The sequence below is a fragment of the Gadus macrocephalus genome, chromosome 14 (genome assembly GCF_031168955.1).
Source record: "Gadus macrocephalus chromosome 14, ASM3116895v1".
Taxonomy (NCBI): domain Eukaryota; kingdom Metazoa; phylum Chordata; class Actinopteri; order Gadiformes; family Gadidae; genus Gadus; species Gadus macrocephalus.
Window position 1 is genome coordinate 2,692,180 of NC_082395.1, and position 18,281 is coordinate 2,710,460.

At 51.1% G+C, this 18,281-nt stretch overlaps 1 protein-coding gene across 1 annotated transcript in view; it reads right to left on the reverse strand.

Annotated features, from left to right (window-relative positions):
- Positions 1-18,281, reverse strand: part of LOC132472380 (protein kinase C-binding protein NELL1-like) — a 125,715-nt gene that overhangs the window by 72,017 nt on the left and 35,417 nt on the right. The window contains exons 5-6 of the mRNA XM_060071986.1: positions 3,679-3,775; positions 193-265 (exon numbers count right to left, since the gene is read on the reverse strand). Coding sequence (XP_059927969.1) covers positions 193-265; positions 3,679-3,775 — 170 coding nt within the window. The remainder of the gene's footprint in view (positions 1-192; positions 266-3,678; positions 3,776-18,281) is intronic.

Sequence of the window (18,281 nt, forward strand, 5' to 3'; positions counted from 1 at the left end):
GGCCTGTGACACCGTGCCCCAGAACGAGAGGCGAACGGCGAACAGGAGGATGGAGCGTGTGGGAGGTGGAGCACTGTCCCATGTCTGTAATGATTACCAGGGGTGACGCATTAAACAAGCACTCTACCGCGGGCCCAACGCCACGTTCTGCAGGTGTTGTGCTAGTGGCCTTTGTGCATCGAAGGTACTTACTGCGGTTCAGGTTAGGGCACTGGGAGATGTAGCCATTCGGAGCGAAGATCAGCTTCACGTCCTGAATGACGCCCTGTGAGACGGGGATGGAGACAGAGCGAGGGAGAGAGAGAGAGAGAGATTGTGTAGGTATAGTTTTAACGTATGTATTGTATAAGTCGGTTGATTTTGACAATTTTGAATCAGGTATTCCGAACAAAGTGTGCCAGGCTTTCACACGGCGGAACGCATTGGAAAGCACAGAACGAATTGGTTTTATAATGACTTCTCTAACAGTCTATAGGGGAAAGGCGCATAATCTCACACAAACGCCTGAAACCCATTTTGACATTCATCAATCATCTCGCGGTTGCATACGATACCCCACGAAAACACTAGAAGGACATTATAATTGCACACTTTGTTCGCCATCGATCATCCCCTCTCTGCAGGTTGCCCGGTGTATGTTGAATCCATTCAAAAACACATTTGGAAACGCAAGTCTGCAAACAAAACTCGGCATTTTTCCTTTAGTGTCGATTGGCTTCTTTTTCTCCCAGAGCGATCATCGAGGAAAGGAGGCTGGGAAAGCCTGCATGAATGATGGCGACATTACGTCCCTCTATGAGCAGGGGAGGCGGGGGAGCCGCGCCGGATGGTGTCAGTGGGAAGGGGAAATAAAGATGTACATCAGGCCCAGGGGGGCGATGGAGGAGCCCTGATCACAGGCCATTGTCTGTGATCAGTGGGTCATTCAAGCCCTGTCGGGTGCATTACGCCCGCCCCCCCCCCCCCCCCCTACTCGGAAAAGTGAACAAACCAACGCACACACACACACACACGTGCGCATGAATGCACGCACAGACGTGGACACACACGCACACCGGCACGGACACATACACACGCGCCCATAAATGCACGCACAAATGTGCACAGACACACACACACACGTGCACACACACACACACACACACACACACACACACACACACACACACACACACACACACACACACACACACACACACACACACACACACACACACACACACACACACACACACACGATGGAGGATTCTCTGAGCTGTGTTATTCCCGCACAAGGTCTACCTCATCACCTGGGGATTCGGCGAGGGCGTGTTTGATGGCCAGATTTACAAGGAAGGACAACGCCGCATCTCATTCAGCCGAGTCTGACCGCGGCTTAAATATTCTGTCAGCACCTCAGTGTTTTTGTGTACGTGCTGCAGGTTTGAAACGTCCCTGTTGTGGTCGCAGCTGTTTTGCCTCCATTAGCCTCCGCTCATTGGCTAATCATCGACGCGGCCGTGAAGCCGAGGAGGCTGCTCGCTCTGGGCACCTCTGATAGAACGGGGAGCACCTAGCCTGGGGGAGTGATTATCCACTGGCGCGGACGGGCTCATTACGGGCCGGTGACAGCCACAGATAGCAGGACTTTTCAGTTTTTTTGTCAGAGCATTTGAGTTATTGCCTTCGGGATGTAAAGAGAATGTTAAAACATATGGACAAAAAGACTCCTGAAATAAATTGCCTACCCTGGCTAGCTTCAGCGAGGGCTGATTAGCTAGCCGCAGAGAGAGCTGTAGGAGAGAGAGAGCAGGGGGGAGAGGGGGGGAGTCGGGAGGAAGAGAGCCAAAGAGTGGGGAGAGGGAGAGAGAGAGAGAAAAGGAGGAGGAAAGAGAAAAAGAAAGAAAGAAAGAAAGAAAGAAAGAAAGAAAGAATGAAAGAAAGAAAGCGAGTGAGAGAGAGAGAGAGCGAGCGAGAGAGAGAGCGAGTGTGGGGGGGGAGAGAAATGGCGGAAGAGACAGAGAGACAGAGACAGGGACAGAGAGAGAGAGACAGAGAGAAAGTGTGAGAGAGACAGCAAGAGAGAGCGAGAGAGAAAAGACAATGTAAAGGTTAAAAGGTGCCAATACAAATAAAGCGCTGAGGAGCGGAGAACAGCGCGAGCCGTCCGATCAATGAACCCGCCTCGACGCCGGCCAGCATCTGTTCGTCATGCTGCACCTCCTTCACTACGCTACATCTCGTCGTCCTTCATCGTCGTGTGCCAGATATCTGCACCGCCCCAGCCCTCCCCCCTCCCCCCCTCCCTCTCTCTCTCTCTCTCCATTGTCTATAAGTGCTCTGAACAATAGGTCGTGCACACCACACAGACGGCTCGCTGCCCCGGCTGGGGGGGGGGGGGGGGGGGCCCGCGGTGGCCGGCCCGGCTGGCACAATGGATCCCAGATAAAGATCATCTATCACGCCAGCTCGTTGAGTAAGAGAGGCTCTCAGGGCTGGTGTCGGCGGCGGCAAGATGGAGGAGAGTCTCCGAGCGCAGGCTGGCGGTGATCAATATGTTTTATTTAGAGCCCTAGTTAGCCGGCCCTGTCCCTATCTCACCGATGCCGTCCCCTGCTGTTCCCGCTTCCTGCCTGCACGCCTCTCGCGCGGCTGGTTGCTAGGGCGGGCTGATGAAGTAGGGGTGTATGCGCTATACTGTGCCATGTGTGTGCCGCGGTATGGATTTGACAAGCGGGTTTTTGATCGTACTCTACTCCGCCTCGCTGAGTGACTTTTTTACCGTGCTATTTTTATTCTTTGACAGTTCCAAACGGTGTGATCATTAAAATGAAAAAGGCGATCTTGTTTTTCTTCCTGCGGCTGGAGTCGTGTAAGGTGAAAGGAGTAGAAAAAGTGAGTATTGTGGAACAAGATGAATTTGAAATTGTTGGGTTAGGTCAACACATTATTCCAGTCCATCAGCTTCCTATTATCTGTCTGTCTCTCGCCTTGGCCACCCACTGATGTGGCCACTTAGTAGACCTACTATTGATTCCTCCATGTTTATCCTTTATTTTCTTACGACTTTCCTCGGGTACATACCGGACATTTTTGCAGATTGTAGAGACGTGTTTCGAAAAAAAACAAACCTTTACAACCAGTGACTGTGATTGCAACATGACAAGATAACAGTGAAAACATCAGGTTCCCCCTTTCGCATTGGTTCACACACACACACACACACACACACACACACACACACACACACACACACACACACACGTGCCTGTGTTGGAGAGTAGAGGTGTATTAGCGGTGGTTGGGTTTGTGATGTACAGAGGACTGTGTGTGAAACTCGCAAAAAATGGGGAAAACTTTAGTATAGTCCTTGCGATAAATTCCTCCCATGTAGCGTCCGCCTGCTGTGAGCATGTGTAGCGGGTTTAGAGAAATTAGTTGAGCTAAAACACAAAGATTCAGAGGACTTTGGGAGGATAAGCGAAGGAAAGCGAGGGAAAAGGGCTTTTTCATCGGCACTCAGACACTGATGGCCAACCGATGTTCAGTTCTTCTGTCGAACCTCCCCGAGCCTCTCCCCGAGTCCCATAAACAAGGCCCCGGGCTGACGTACCCCCCCTGTCCAGTTCCATTACCCAGCACTGAGACGGCCGCGCGGAGCTCCGTGTGTGGAGGGTGGAGGCGAGGGCCGGCTCTCACCTTGAACAGGCCGTGTTTGTGGGTGTGCTGGCCCAGCCACACTCCGCTGCCGGCCGTGAGCTCCGTCTGCGGAGGGTCGATCAGCCGCTCGTAAATCCTGGCACAAAAACACACACACACACACACACACACACACACACACACACACACACACACACACACACACACACACACACACACACACACACACACACACGGAAAGAACTGTCAAATTAGAGGCAGCCGAAATAGAGAGGTGGGGAGAATGGAAATGGTTTTGGCATGAACACAAAACCATTACGGGTGAATAATGGAATAAAAACCCTCGGCACAGAGGCCATGTGCGCTGTGTGTTGGTGTGTTGGTGTGTGTGTTCGCCCTGCTTGTACATCCGCCCCGTCCTTCCGTTCCTACCAGAGGCGGAGGACGGGGGTATCGCCCGGCCGCCCCCTGGAGCGTGACAGCCAGGCCGGCCGCTGAATCCCTAACGCCCCATTGATGGCTGGAGCACCGCCCTGGGCCGGATTAAGAGCACACCTCACGACACACACACAGAAACACACACACTCACTCGCTCACACACACACACACACACACACACACCTCAAGATACACACACACATTTCAGGACAACTCAAGACACAAATACACACCTCAGGACACACACACTCACTCGCTCACACACATACACACCTCAAGAAACACACACACACTTGGAGAAACCCATACACATTTCAGGAAACTCAGACACAAATAGAAACCTCGAGACACACTCAGAAACACCTCCCTACACACAGACACACACCTCCAGAAACACAAAACATCAGAAACCTACACACACTTAATTTCCTTAACACACACACACACACACACACACAGGTCAAGGGTATTGCACGTCTCCACGTGGGCTTCCTATGCGCTGTGTCCAGCTTAAGTGTTCTGATCTCCTCCTCCTCCTCCTCCTCCAAACCCATCATCACCCTTCCCTTAGCTCAATATGTTTGACTGTGTGCTTGTGTATATACTAATAAGCGTGTGCACACAAGACCACTCTGACACTCTGATACCACCTCATTGGAAGGAGAGACCACCCATCGGGGAAAACACATTTCACAGAACACAGAAAGGGTTTTGAGCCACACGTCCAGATGGGTTCCCTTCATGCCTGGGCATGAAGGAAACCCAGGGCTGTGTGTGTGTGTGTGTGTGTGTGTGTGTGTGTGTGTGTGTGTGTGTGTGTGTGTGTGTGTGTGTGTGTGTGTGTGTGTGTGTGTGTGTGTGTGTGTAAATAATGAGTTTGTGTACACATTTACAAGTAGACACGCTGTATCTACTGTGTGTATGTGAGATGTGTATCTAACCCTGGCATTCGGGTGGGGGCGGGGGTGAGTGCGTAGGATGTGTATCTAACCCTGGCATTCGGGTGGTGGCGGGGGTGAGTGTGTGCGTGGGATGTGTATCTAACCCTGGCATTCGGGTGGGGGCGGGGGTGAGTGTGTGCGTGGGATGTGTATCTAACCCTGACATTCGGGTGATGGCGGGGGTGAGTGTGTGCGTGGGATGTGTATCTAACCCTGGCATTCGGGTGGTGGCGGGGGCGAGTGTGTGCGTGGGATGGCCGTCGGAGCAGTCATTCTCAGGAGTGGCAAGGCAGAAACCAGAGGAAGGCCCTGAGAAAATGTCCGGCACTATGTTGCTGGCCCACGCTGGGACTGTAGAAAGCCGTGGAGAGGCGGCTGCATAAATCTGGGCCTCGCTGGCCGGGCCGCCCCGTTCTGCTGACAGTTCACCTGAATAAGCTGCCAGGCCGCCCCTCATTCCTGCTGATTTACCGACAGTATTTGGAAGAACCGGCAGCCACACACCAAAAAAAAAAAAAAACCTGACATACAGTCCTGTGCGGCGCGGCTTCCGTTCACGGCAGCGATCCGATTCGAACGTGATGTTGTTGTTTATTAGCCAGCCAGATTGAGGACACAGACTGAAGCACAAACACAATCAAAGGCTTTGCGCGTCCCCCGAGCAGAATTGTTAAAAAAATAAATAAAAAAAAAAGGCACAAAAAAAAAGCACTGTTAATGTTTTTTATGCCCAACGGTTCTTTGGCAGCTGGGAGAAAAAACCTAATCCCAATCCCTGGCTCTGTTGTTTGCTCCGCCGATAGCTGTCTGCCGCGCTAAAGTATCCCTTAAAGTCGGCTTTGTTCGAGCGGCTGCATTCCTAATGATCTGCTGTTTGCCGCCCGTGTTCTTCGTCTCCGAGAGACGCCGAGTCAAGAATGATGTGTCAAGGTGTCTGTCAGCAGGGAGGCTGAGGGAGGTGGGGGGAGGAAGGCTTAACACAACTGAATGTGAATGAAAAGAGCTGTGATTGTGACTGTGTGTGTGTGTGTGTGTGTGTGTGTGTGTGTGTGTGTGTGTGTGTGTGTGTGTGTGTGTGTGTGTGTGTGTTTTTCTGCTGAGAGAGTATGCGAATGTGTGTCTGTGAGTGTGTGTGTGTCTACTGAGAGAGTATGCGAGTGTATGCGTGTCTGCTGAGAGACTATACGAGTGTGAGTGTGTCTCTTCTTAGAGAGCATGCAAGTGTGTGCGTGCGTACGTGCGTGCGTGCGTGCGGTTTTCGTGCGATCTACGAGCAGAGGATGTACAGTGTCTTCCATCGCTCCGCGATCGTTCAAGTACTTAAGTTCTGAGAGCCTGCATTCAAGTGCTTTCATTGAGCTGTACTGTGTGCCACAAACCCAGCCCCGAAAAAAGCAACACAAAACTATTGACAGCTAGAACAGAGAAAGTGAGAAGATACTACTTTAGTTTGGGTGCAGAATCTCACCACTTCTTTCACTACGCCATCGTCTTCCCTTTCCCCCCTCCCCTCTGTCTACCAGGAGTGGGGCTATTATCTCCCCTCCGCCCGACTTCGATTCGGGTGTCTGTCAATCTGTCTGTGCTCCACCTGGAAGTGTGTTTCCTGGAAGCAGCCCAGGCCCGCGGTGCCACTCAAACCAGAACCAGACCCCCTGTGGTGCAGGAACAAGAGCTGCCTGGTGTCTCCAGACAGCTCGCAACGCAGCTCCTTCGTGTCAGCAACCTATTTCTCAGTTTAACAAATAAATCACGGTAATAACCGGAACAATAATTCTGGGTTTGTATACCAGTTGGGGGTTGAAAGTCGTGTTTTTCCTTCACACCTCGAATCAAAATACATGTCAATATTTTTGGTTGTTGTTGGTGTTTTTTTGGGATGTTATCCGGTTTGATATGCTACACAAAACAACTAAATAAATAAGAGGGCTGAACAAGTTTGGTGTTACGCAATATCTGCCTCCAACAACCTCTCGGCTTGATTCACTATATGCTAGTTTAAGGTCTAATTCCAGTCTACTCCCTTAATAATCGCAACAACACATTATAAAAGCAATACACTTCCATGACAATTAAAGAAAACGCTAGGTATCACTACCAGACGTTGACAATCATCTTTATTTTAGAACAACAAAACACATGACTCGTGCTACATAAAGGACGATAAGAGCAACGAAAACATCACACAGCCGCAGACATGACTGGTGAGTCTGACAACAACGCCGTCTCAAGTTAAAAATATCAACAGGCGTGTACTCCGAGTGGAAAAAAAAACATAACCAAAGAAACACAGACAGGCGCTCGGCACAAACAAAGCAGAGCAATCCCGCTGAAAAATGACAAGTGTGTAAGCGCCGCACACGAAACGGGAGCGTGCAGCATCAGGAACCAAGTTAAAGGCATATCTATGACCCAAATACCTTTCAAATCGGTTTTAAGGCGCAGGAAAATATAGGTCTTGTCTGCAAACTATGTAGATGTAGATCCAACCTAATGTGACTGTCAACCGTCCCCCCCGAGGCCGTCCCTGGCCTACTTCCACCGTGTCTTTAATTACCTCACCTCCACTGTAACCCCATCCGCCGATAAGAGGCTTCTATCTTTTCCTGAGAAAAAAGGAAAGAAGGGGAAAAGGCAGGGATGGAGAGGCCAAGGGAGACTCGGCTGGTCAAACATGCTAGCCCTCCTGTTCGCTCATGCAAGGTATAGACAGAAGGGGGAAACTCCATGTAGGAGGCTTTTACTCCCCCCTGTCTTGTCCTGCGTGTGTGTGCGGTGTGAATGTCTGTGTTTGTGCGTGAGCGTGTGTGAATGTGTGTGCCTGTGTGTGTGCATTTGCGAGTGTGTGTGTGTGCATTGTGTGTGCGTGCGTGATGATGTGTTTCTTGTGCCATTTAAGTGCAGGGTGAGCCCCCTTCCACGGTGTGCCCTTTGCGAGCAACGGCTGATTACAGTGTAGGATCCATGAAGCGATCCGTACCGCTTTAGTTGGATATGTTTCCTGACTACCGCTGCACGAGTTTTTCATTATTATTCTTTGTGTATTTGCCCCGCATACATGCAGTCATACCAGTTATATCCATATTAACCAGGTACTACATCTTTTAAAGGGAAACGTATTGACGCCTTGTATCTAAGCTGTGGGAGGGAAATGAATTGTAGCATTATCCTGCGCCGCCCCGACGCAATTTTCGTTCTCCTCATTGTGTAGTACGGTTAACAGTCCCAGGAGCCAGAACAACAACAACATGACAACAAAACACAACACAGACAAGGAAAATAAATACAAAGAGTTTGACTAAGCAATATCCGAAACATGCCGCGGCTAACTCTCCGTTGGAACTTCCCCCCCTCGCCATCCCGCTGATAAACCAGTGTTACTCTGACAATGGTCGCGCCCGAAGCATGCCCAGCGTTCCAGCTGTCTCTCTCGCCGTAAACGCACATTCCCAGCGCCCCATTCCGGGCTTTTCGTCGTGAGACGAGAAAGCCTTGGAATGAGATTACCTTTCATAGATAAGTATACCTCATATAGAACCTATAAAAGGTAAATATACAAATAATACCACTTCAATGAAAGGACCCACACAACAGGAGCGCTTCCACACAAGCATTCAGATGGCACGGATGTTATAAAACTCATTGGGGGCTTGGGGATGCAGACCTAAGGTCATCTGAAGAAGACGTGTAGTACACTGGAATGGGCATTGCACTGTCCATAACAGAAAATCTATAGCACTGACATCCCTCTTATTTGATGTCTCGCGGCTGTCTGTGTGTGCGTGCGTGCGTGCGTGCGTGCGTGCGTGCGTGCGTGCGTGCGTGCGTGCGTGCGTGTACGCCCCTCGGGTGCCCCTTTCTGCCACAGTGTACATCCTCCCCCCCCCCGCCTCCGCAGCCTGCTTGACTGCAGGCTGCGGAGGCGGGTCTCGGGGGGGGCTGAACCCGTCTGAGCGTGGCTCAGGAGGCTGCGGCAATGACACGCTCCATCACAACCACAAGGGCACCAATGGGAAGACCAGAGACACAGGGGCCAATGGTAGACCTGGAAACACGGAACCAATGGTAAATCCCCAGACACAGGGTCCAGTGGTAGACTTCGATACGCAGTCTGGCAGGGAACCAATGGGAAAGACCAGAGACACCGGGGCCAATGGTAGACCTCGAAACACGGAACCAATGGCAAAGCCCGAGACACATCCCGGTGTCAGACTTCAATACGCAGTCTGGCAGGGAACCAAAGGGAAGACCAGAGACACCGGGGCCAATGGTAGACCTCGATACACTGCACCGCGTTCCGAGGATAAACTTTGACACTTGACACGCGGGGCCAACAAGACGCCATGAAGAAGCAGTGCTGCCATCGTCAGATGATCCTCCCCGAAAATGATATTATCAGGGAACGACCACGATCACGGCGTTTTGCCATCTCCCACGTAACGCGTTGCGAGGCGGCGGCAGACAGCTGCCAGGCTGCGGATCGTCGGGAGAGTGGTAATTAATCCTGACAGAACCGCCTGTTTCAGCAGAAAACACCGGCAGGTGTGCTGCCGCGCCTCCTCCTCCTCGTCCAACTGAACCAACTGACTCCCTTTTGGTTTTCCCGGCTTCTCCTCCTTGGAGGAGGAGGAGGAGGAGGAGGGAGTCAGTCTCAGGGAAAGGATAAGAAACAGCAGAATATTAATTGTAAAAAAAAGCGGTAAGAAATCCCAGCGACTCTCATTAACACTACAGAGTGAAGTGCCGACGTCAATGTGATCTGATTCCATTGTGGATAATGAACAGGGATTAATTGTTGCAGGAGCAGAAGGGAGCTCTAGTTCTCTGGCGTCGATAATCCCTCCAAGCCCAGGCAGGGGGCGGGGCCTCGGCCTCCGACCGACCGAGAACCACCGAATCAATAGTGGAGAGATAATCGGCGACGCATTGACATTTTAAGTTTTCCCTTCATTAGGCGGCAGCAGTAATCACCAAGCCGTGGCTGCTGCTGCATTGAAGGACGTGATGGGGGAGGGGAGCCACCCCATTGGTCAGAGAGGGGGGGGGGGGGGAGCGATCTTCCCCTTCAATGTGCAGCTTTGCGTTTCATCTCACGTGCAGCACAGTTGAGACGGGCCTCTGCCACCTGTACCCTAAAACATAAAAAAGCCACTTGTTGACACTTCCTGGTACTAGGGGGGGGCGCCAGCTCAGGAAGCAGGCCCCGGGTACCTGGGTGAGGGCCGGCGTTGGGCGAGGTGATCCGCCTGACACAGGCTCTTTATGGGGCACGCCGGCAGGGCTTGTACGGCGCCGGGGCTGATCAGGTGATGAAGGAGGGAACGTCGGCGGCTCCACCGAGTCGCAGCCGCCGTCGACCTACACGGGAAATGAAGCCTTTACGCCTCGCCTTCCACCGACTTGGGAGGAACGCCGCGCACAACGCACGCACGCACGCGGTCGACAGATTCCCCCCCCCCAACCTCCCGTCGATCGCACACGCCGTGGTCGTCACTGGGTCGTGGTTTGTCGACTGCAAACCGCTTTTTTCATTCGCTCGACGTCCCGGGAGTCGGTGTATTTTCAGCCTGATAGTGAACATGTTGAGCCCGAGCCTGACGCTTAATTAGGCAACGAGCAGAAAGCTGACGAAAAGGCAGCGGGCGAAGGGGCTCCGACTCCTCCTGATTCCAGCAGAGAGGCAGAGGACACGGCTACAGGAGGAGGAGGAGGAGGAGGAGGAGGGAGGAAGGAGTGGACGGAACGTGCCACGAGCGAAGAGGGGCGGGGCCGGTGAACAGGAGAAGGGCAGCATCAGAAGATGTTTAGCTCCGCGGCGGGTGCCATCATGGTGGGGCGGCGCCCACACCCCCTTCCTGCCTGCCGCGCCAGCTCCTTTAATGAGGGAGGAGACGCTGAGACTCATTTCGCCGGCTGCTGGACACGCCACCAAAGGGCGGCGCGTGCGGCGTTATGCAGATCTCATCATGTGGATCTGTGAGGTGTAGATCCGCCGCTACGGATACACCGCCCGCCGTCACCGGCCGAGCGTGTAATGAGAGCGGAGAGCGAGGGCGTCGACCGGCTGGCCGTGAAGCACCCCCCCCCCCCACCGGGCACAGGAAGTCAGGCGTGTCAAAAACAAAGGCGGTGAGGGTGACCCAGCGAATCGTGCTGGGTCGGCTCCGCACTGGAGGTACAGCGGGTCGGGCTGGTAACCGGGAGGTTACTAATTCGAACCCCAGAGTGTCGAGGTGTCCCTGAGCGAGACACCTCGCCCTAGCTGCTCCCGCCGAGATGGCCGTCGCCTTTGCGCGGTCGACGCCGCCGTCAACGTGTGAACGAATGGTTGCAAGTCGATTTGGACTAAAGCGTCGGCCAAATGTCTTCATGTAAAGTGGACCATTTTTCTTGGGGTTGAATCTCTGCTGGCCAGCAATTTTACCGTACATCCATACACTCACGCGCCCTAGCATGAAGGCTGAGACAAACGACGACATAAAGAGTGTAGACAGAGAGAATGACTGGAGAATGACAAACATGGAGAGTGGCAATGCATCTCCCGATGCATTGCCACTCTCCATGTTTGTCATTCTCTTTGCCGTTCTCTCTGGCAACGCATCGAACGCAGAGACACACAGAGACGGGGGAAAAAAAACTGTAGAGGGGAGAAGGTGTGAAAGAATTCATGAGGACTGCGGCTTGAAGAAATGACATTGAATGAAATTCACACCCCACCAGTGAGGCCGGCGCCATGTGGAGAGCAACCAGTTGGTTGGAGGATAGCGCTGACGAAAATCAATCGCAACCCTTTCTTTTTGGTATTCAAATGGAGTCAACTATTGATACAGAGTGTGGGCTGTGAGGGCCCCGGGTGATTTATGGGCCAAATGAGATGAATAATGTACGTTTGACTGCATTGTTAGCTAAGCATCTGGTTAGTTCAGGCCTAGATGCCTCTTCATTTACATACCTACATACCTCGTGCTGTGTTGCATCTGTCCTGCGTCCTTCATCCCCCGATGTTTAAAATCAGACAGTGTCTTATACTCACTTTTGCCATGATACAATACTATTAACATACAGCCCCTGTATAATGGTAAATGGTGAATGAACTGCATTTACACAGCGCTTTTCTAACCAGTGGCCACTCTAATCGCTTTATAATATTGCCTAACATTCACCCCGTTCATGCACACATTCACACACTGACGGCGGTGTCAGCCACGCAAGGCGACAGCCAGCTCGTCAGGAGCAGTCAGGGTGAGGTGTCTCACTCAGGGACACCTCGACACTCGAGGTGGAGGAGCCGGGGATCGAACTAGCAACCTTCAGGTTACCAGCCAACCCGCTCTACCTCCTGAGCCACATGCCGCCCTGTATCTTCTGGGGATTACCATTATCGTTCACCCGACGCTGCTGCAATAACAGCATGCCTCCATTGGGGTTGATTCAGCAAGATGTAATGGGTATGTGGATCACCCTGACCGTGTAGGAGCTCGGCTGCAGCGTTATGCCCGAGTTTGAGTTCAAGTGTGCTCTCTAACCTCTCAATAGCCACTCACTACATCCTTGCCACTAGCTGCTATAGCATCCAAATTCGGCTGATTTGCACAACTGCCCTAGCAAGAAGTTGTTTTTTTCCAGGCAGTTGAATCCTAGGATACTTCAATCATAATGGTGCAAACCCACGCAGCTGTTTGGCTTCATTGAGGAGCACTGTGAGGAACAGGAGTGACGAATGCATGCAGGCACGATGGAGACTGGCGATGTTGCCCTTCCTGTTGACAAAAGATGATATCGATTTGTTGTTGATTTGCTGCGCAAATAAATAATATCTAGGAAAATGTAATTAATGCCTAATGAATTATAGGGTTTAGTACATTTCATATAGATGTCTATCATATAATTCACGAGCATCGAACCCGAACCATGATTGTGAAAACAAAGCTACAGAGTAAAACTGTAAAAAATCTGTTGAACTTGGTTGGTTTCATTTGTTTGGACTTTATCTATATTTCAGTGTCTTTGTACGGCTCTATGAAGATTGTTGTTTGGCTACAAAAGTGACGTTTCTATTCAGCTCTAATGGGGAGATTTAAATGCAAACGGGGGCTTTAAAACCCATCAATAATTACAATGTCTACCCCGTCACGAGGCTCATTTATCCGGTTAACACAGCACGTCGCTCAGGCAGAACTCAGAGCCGCCTCTCACCACAAACATGGGACCAAAACGGTTCTCCAGGTATTTATTAATCCCTAGCACTGGCTGAGCTTGCCATTTGATCAGCATACAAGGCCCGCTGTGATACGCTGGCTGTCACAGGCAGAGTAACGCGCCGCTGAGATGCTACATCCACCGGCGCGCCGCATGAGGTGCCTTTCACAACCCGACCGACGCACACGACCCTGGGGCCGCCGTGCACCAGGTGGATGGCCTGGCTCCCTCCCCCGTACTCCCCTACTGTCTCTGCATTGTTCCCAGTCTTCCTTCCCCACCAGTGCTCTGTCTACAGCGAAACGAGCGCTTGAGCCACGTCTAGGGTGTCCCTCGGTCCGGGGGCCCATACTGGGCCAAATTAAACATTGACACTCCGTCTGAATGCAACCCCCCCCCCCCCCCCCCGCCCCCCGCCAACACCATCCCACTCTGTTTGTACAGTTCATACCCGCACTAATCACCGGACGGCTTCACTATTGTTAGTGCTGAAGGACCGCTCGGTTGTTATTTGGTCCTCTGACTGCAGCGCTGGGGAGAAGGCCGGACTGAGAGGGAAGGACAGACTCTGACAGAGACCGAGGGCCCTATTTTAACGGTCTGAAACGCAAGTGAGAAGCGCCAAGCGCATGTAGCTTTGTGGGCGGTTCCATGGCGATGTCGCTAGTTTACCGACGCAAAAAATGACTCTTGCGCCCGGCGCAAATCTAAAAGGGGTTGGTCTGAAGTAGCCTAATTACCCGTAGGTGTGGTTTGGGCGTAACGTGCAATAAACCAATGAGAGTGCCAGCTCCCATCCCCTTTAAGAGCCATGAGCGCATTAGAATCTGACGAGTTGATATTTTGACAGCGCGTCTGCAGTCTCCGATGAGACAGATGGACATGAATTTCAAACTTCATTTTATGGTCAAATAATATGGCCTAATTCACACCTGGAATAAGGTTTTCTTCCACAACTTCAGAAATACTGAACCCTCAAATAAATTTTGGCAAAGAAAACTTATGATATATAACATGATATGCGGTAACTGTGGTTCTATTTAATGATATACGCAATGCATTATAAACATTGTTTCTTGAATTGTATGCATTATCGTTATCGACTTGTGTTCCTTATATGCATTGCCATGGACTGTATTATGCGTTACGTGTTTAGTTTGGGTGTGTTTAAACAGATGGATTCATTCATTCATTATTTTACACATACACACACGCGCGCCCGCATTCATTCATTCTTTTTAACACTAACTCGCGGTAAAACAATGTTTTCTCACGTACAAATACTCATCAATCCTAAAAGTTATGGGCATGTACACGATGTCTGTGTCAAGAAAATATGTGTTTGCTGTACGGTGTTTGCAGATGCATTGATTTAAAAGTACAACTTATTACCGCTGCATCAGCTGTTCTTTCCCAAATAATTTGCCAAGAATGTGTGGCTAGGTAGATGAGAGAAGCAAAGTGTATGCGCGAGGTGCACAAGCAACATTATGCATGCACACTTAAAATAGCATCTGAACAACACGCCACTGACTTTAAACCAGGTATTTCCTGGTTTGTGGCGCAAGTGGTTTCTGGAACTTCCAAAATAGCACCAGGGAACGTTTGTGCCAGAACACGCCTCCTCCTTTTGCCGAACCGCCCCTTGGGGCGCAAGATCCTTCCCTAATTTACCGACGCGTGGCGCAGGAGGGAAAAGAACACTCTGCGCCAGTTGCAAACGAACAACAACACATGCGCCAGTGATTAAGTCAATACTGCCGGATGCAAGATAGGGCCCAGAGTGATACAGAGACAGAGAGAGAGGGAGAGAGAGACAGAGAGAGAGAGACAGACGGACAGAGGGAGAGGGACACAGAGACAGGCAGAGAGGGAGACAGAGACTGAGTGACACGGAGAGGGAGAGAGACAGAGAGAGAGACAGAGACGGAGAGAGGGAGACAGACGGACAGAGGGGGAGAGAGAGACAGAGACAGAGAGAGGGAGACAGACAGAGGGAGAAAGAGACAGAGACAGAGACAGAGTGACACAGAGAGGGAGAGAGGAGGACCGACAAACAGAGAGAGAGAGAGAGAGAGAGAGAGACAGACCTACAGGAGCGGGACCACCTGACCACCACCGGCGTGCCCTTGAGGGGAGAAACACGCCGGTCCAACAAGGAGAGCGTGGCCGCTCTCCATCGGGGGCCCAGTGCTTGAGGGGGGAAGCTCTCATAGCCCATGTGGAGATTACAGGCAGCAGGGCCCCTGAACGGGCACCGTGTGTCTCCCCACGCCCCAGGGGAGAGGACTGGCATGGCTACTGAGGCACCCAGCCAGGTCCTTTGGGTAGTGTGTGTGTGTGTGTGTGTGTGTGTGTGTGTGTGTGTGTGTGTGTGTGTGTGTGTGTGTGTGTGTGTGTGTGTGTGTGTGTGTGTGTGTGTGCGCGCACGCTTTTGTGCGAGTGTATGCATGTGCATGTGTGCGGCATATAGAGTGACCTTCCGAAGAACATACAGAGGACGGTTGGTTGGTGGTTGCATGTGACAAGTGGAGCCAATGTCATTACGCCGCATTAGCATCTGCGCTCAAACAAACACAGACCCAGACCGTCAAAATGTTCAGGGGGGGGGGGGCGGGGGTCTGTACAGAAAGAGACTGCCCTTAATTGAATTAGATCTATCCCCAAATTGCAATTAATACTCCAATGATGCAGCCCTCGTGACCTTGCGTTTGTTCTACAAGGAAGTGCTGCAAAAATAATCACGGCTAATTTCACACAAACTCCCTCAGTTACACGACGGATCCAAGCACCGAGGACATCAAGAAATGTGTGCTTTACATTTTTGTGTTTTTTGGTCTGCGTTTATAATTAGCCTGTCAGCTGCGTTTCTACACACAAGAAGAGAAGGTTGGAGGAAAATAAAAAGAGTGTTCAGCGACACGGACGATGCCCTTGGAGGAACGGGTCCCATGGGTGGTGTTTTGTACACTTCAAGCCGCCACGTTTTATTAAAAACCTATTTGCTCATGTGTCCCCATTTATTCTTGGTCAGAAAGGCATTAAAAGATGATTTCCGTAATCATACGAACATGTTAATTAACAGTGGCGATTTCATCTTTAATTAACTCGGTTTCTGATCAACACATCTGATAACGCACGTGTTTGTGATGGGAGCGAGACAATATCCCTATTCCCACCTTGGATTAAAAAATAGCAAATTACCTAGCATTACCTAGCTTCTAAACTAGCTCGCCTAATTAGGGCATTCCAGAGAGACCCCACATGACTTCCCCTGGCTCCTCCCCCAGACGGGGGTCCAGTCAGGTGATGTAAGCCTCCTTACTCCAACCTCCTTCAGTGCATCCTGAGCTTTAAAACAAGCTCATCTTCCTCCCAGCTCCAGATAGTCCTCGGGCCGGGGGCATCCCCGACCGATCCTCCTCGGACGTCTCGTGCGAGGCCAGAGCGAGCGTAGCTGTACTTTCGAGAGCATCCTGGATCTGGCACTTATTGTAATATTGTACATGCTTACACTTAAAAATTGTTCTTAGCATTGTGTATCTTTGTTGCATACGGGGAATGGGTTAACCTAGTGATTATAAGTGCTTGGCACTCGTGTTCCACGAACATCCTTACTGTACCGACAGAGATATATTGTTGCTCCTCTTTCTTCTGACACATGTACTTATGCAAGTCGCTTTGGATAAAAGCGTCTGCTAAATGCCCTGAATGTAAATCGCTGAGCTTACTTAATCACACACAAGTTGGTTGTGTCCGTGACCAAGTGGGGGTAACTTATAGCTTGAATCCGCCATCTCATCCCGACGATCACATTAGTTCAGCTGCTAACTTCCGGTTGATTTTACAACCTATACGTCCATATACCTCCATACCTCCTCAATCGAACCCCCGACTGTGACTAAGGACGCACAGTTAAACACCCATCTGAACCGATCCCAGCCAACGCCGTCGTTGACAATGTGACAAAGCCAAGAGCCAGAAGCTTTGAACTTAATACAGGGGCAATTCAAGCAGCTCCCCTCTTGGTTGTGACAGTTATGGGCGGTTGCATTGACCGCTGGCTGCGAGGGGCTGAACGGGCCACAGTTCGGAGGATAAGCGGGTCAAACTGCACCCCATCATTTGGTCAGCAGACAGACATTAGTCACAGACAGCTAGCCTGAGTGCCTGAGTGAAGCTGTATGAATCCAGGTCAGGGAGAGAGCAGCTGGAGAGACTGCTGACCCCTCCAGATCCTCAAAGGACCATCCTGCCGGGCAAAAGGTCGTCTCTTTAAGACCTGCTAGAAGTAAGACTCACACGACATGAACAACCACACAGGGTTCGAGAGTCTCTCTCTCTCTCTCTCTCTCTCTCTCTCTCTCTCTCTCTCTCTCTCTCTCTCTCTCTCTCTCTCTCTCTCTCTCTCTCTCTCTCTCTCTCTCTCTCTCTCTCTCTCTCTCTCTCTCTCTCTCTCTCACTCCTGCTTTCCCTCTCTCTCCCGTTCTCCCTCTCCCGTTTTCCCTCTCCCTCTCTCCATTTGCTTGAACATCACATTTTATGTTACATTTATTTCATACGTTTAATAAAAAATCGGAACCCTGAGAAATAATACTTTCTGTGGAGATCCCGCCTCCGCGTCATCAGTACAGATGGCCATGGCGTGCAATACTGCCACATACTGTTCATGTGTACATCTCAACAACATAAACACTATGTTAAACCCCCTCTTAGGGTAAACAGTGTAGACTGTGAGGTGTTTGTACGGTGTGATGCGCGCCACGCTGCCACAGTGGGACCACAGCAGAGGATCGCAGCAGGGGTACGTGTCTGTTTGGTGTATGCATGTCTAGGGTCTGTTGGGGAGAATGCTCCTCGCTCGCTCTCATTGGTCAACCCCTGAGACACAGATTACAGACTATTCTCCTATTGGTCAACCCCTGAGACACAGATTACAGACTATTCTCCTATTGGTCAACCCCTGAGACACAGATTACAGACTATTCTCCTATAGGTCAACCCCTGAGACACAGATTACAGACTATTCTCCTATTGGTCAACCCCTGAGACACAGATTACAGA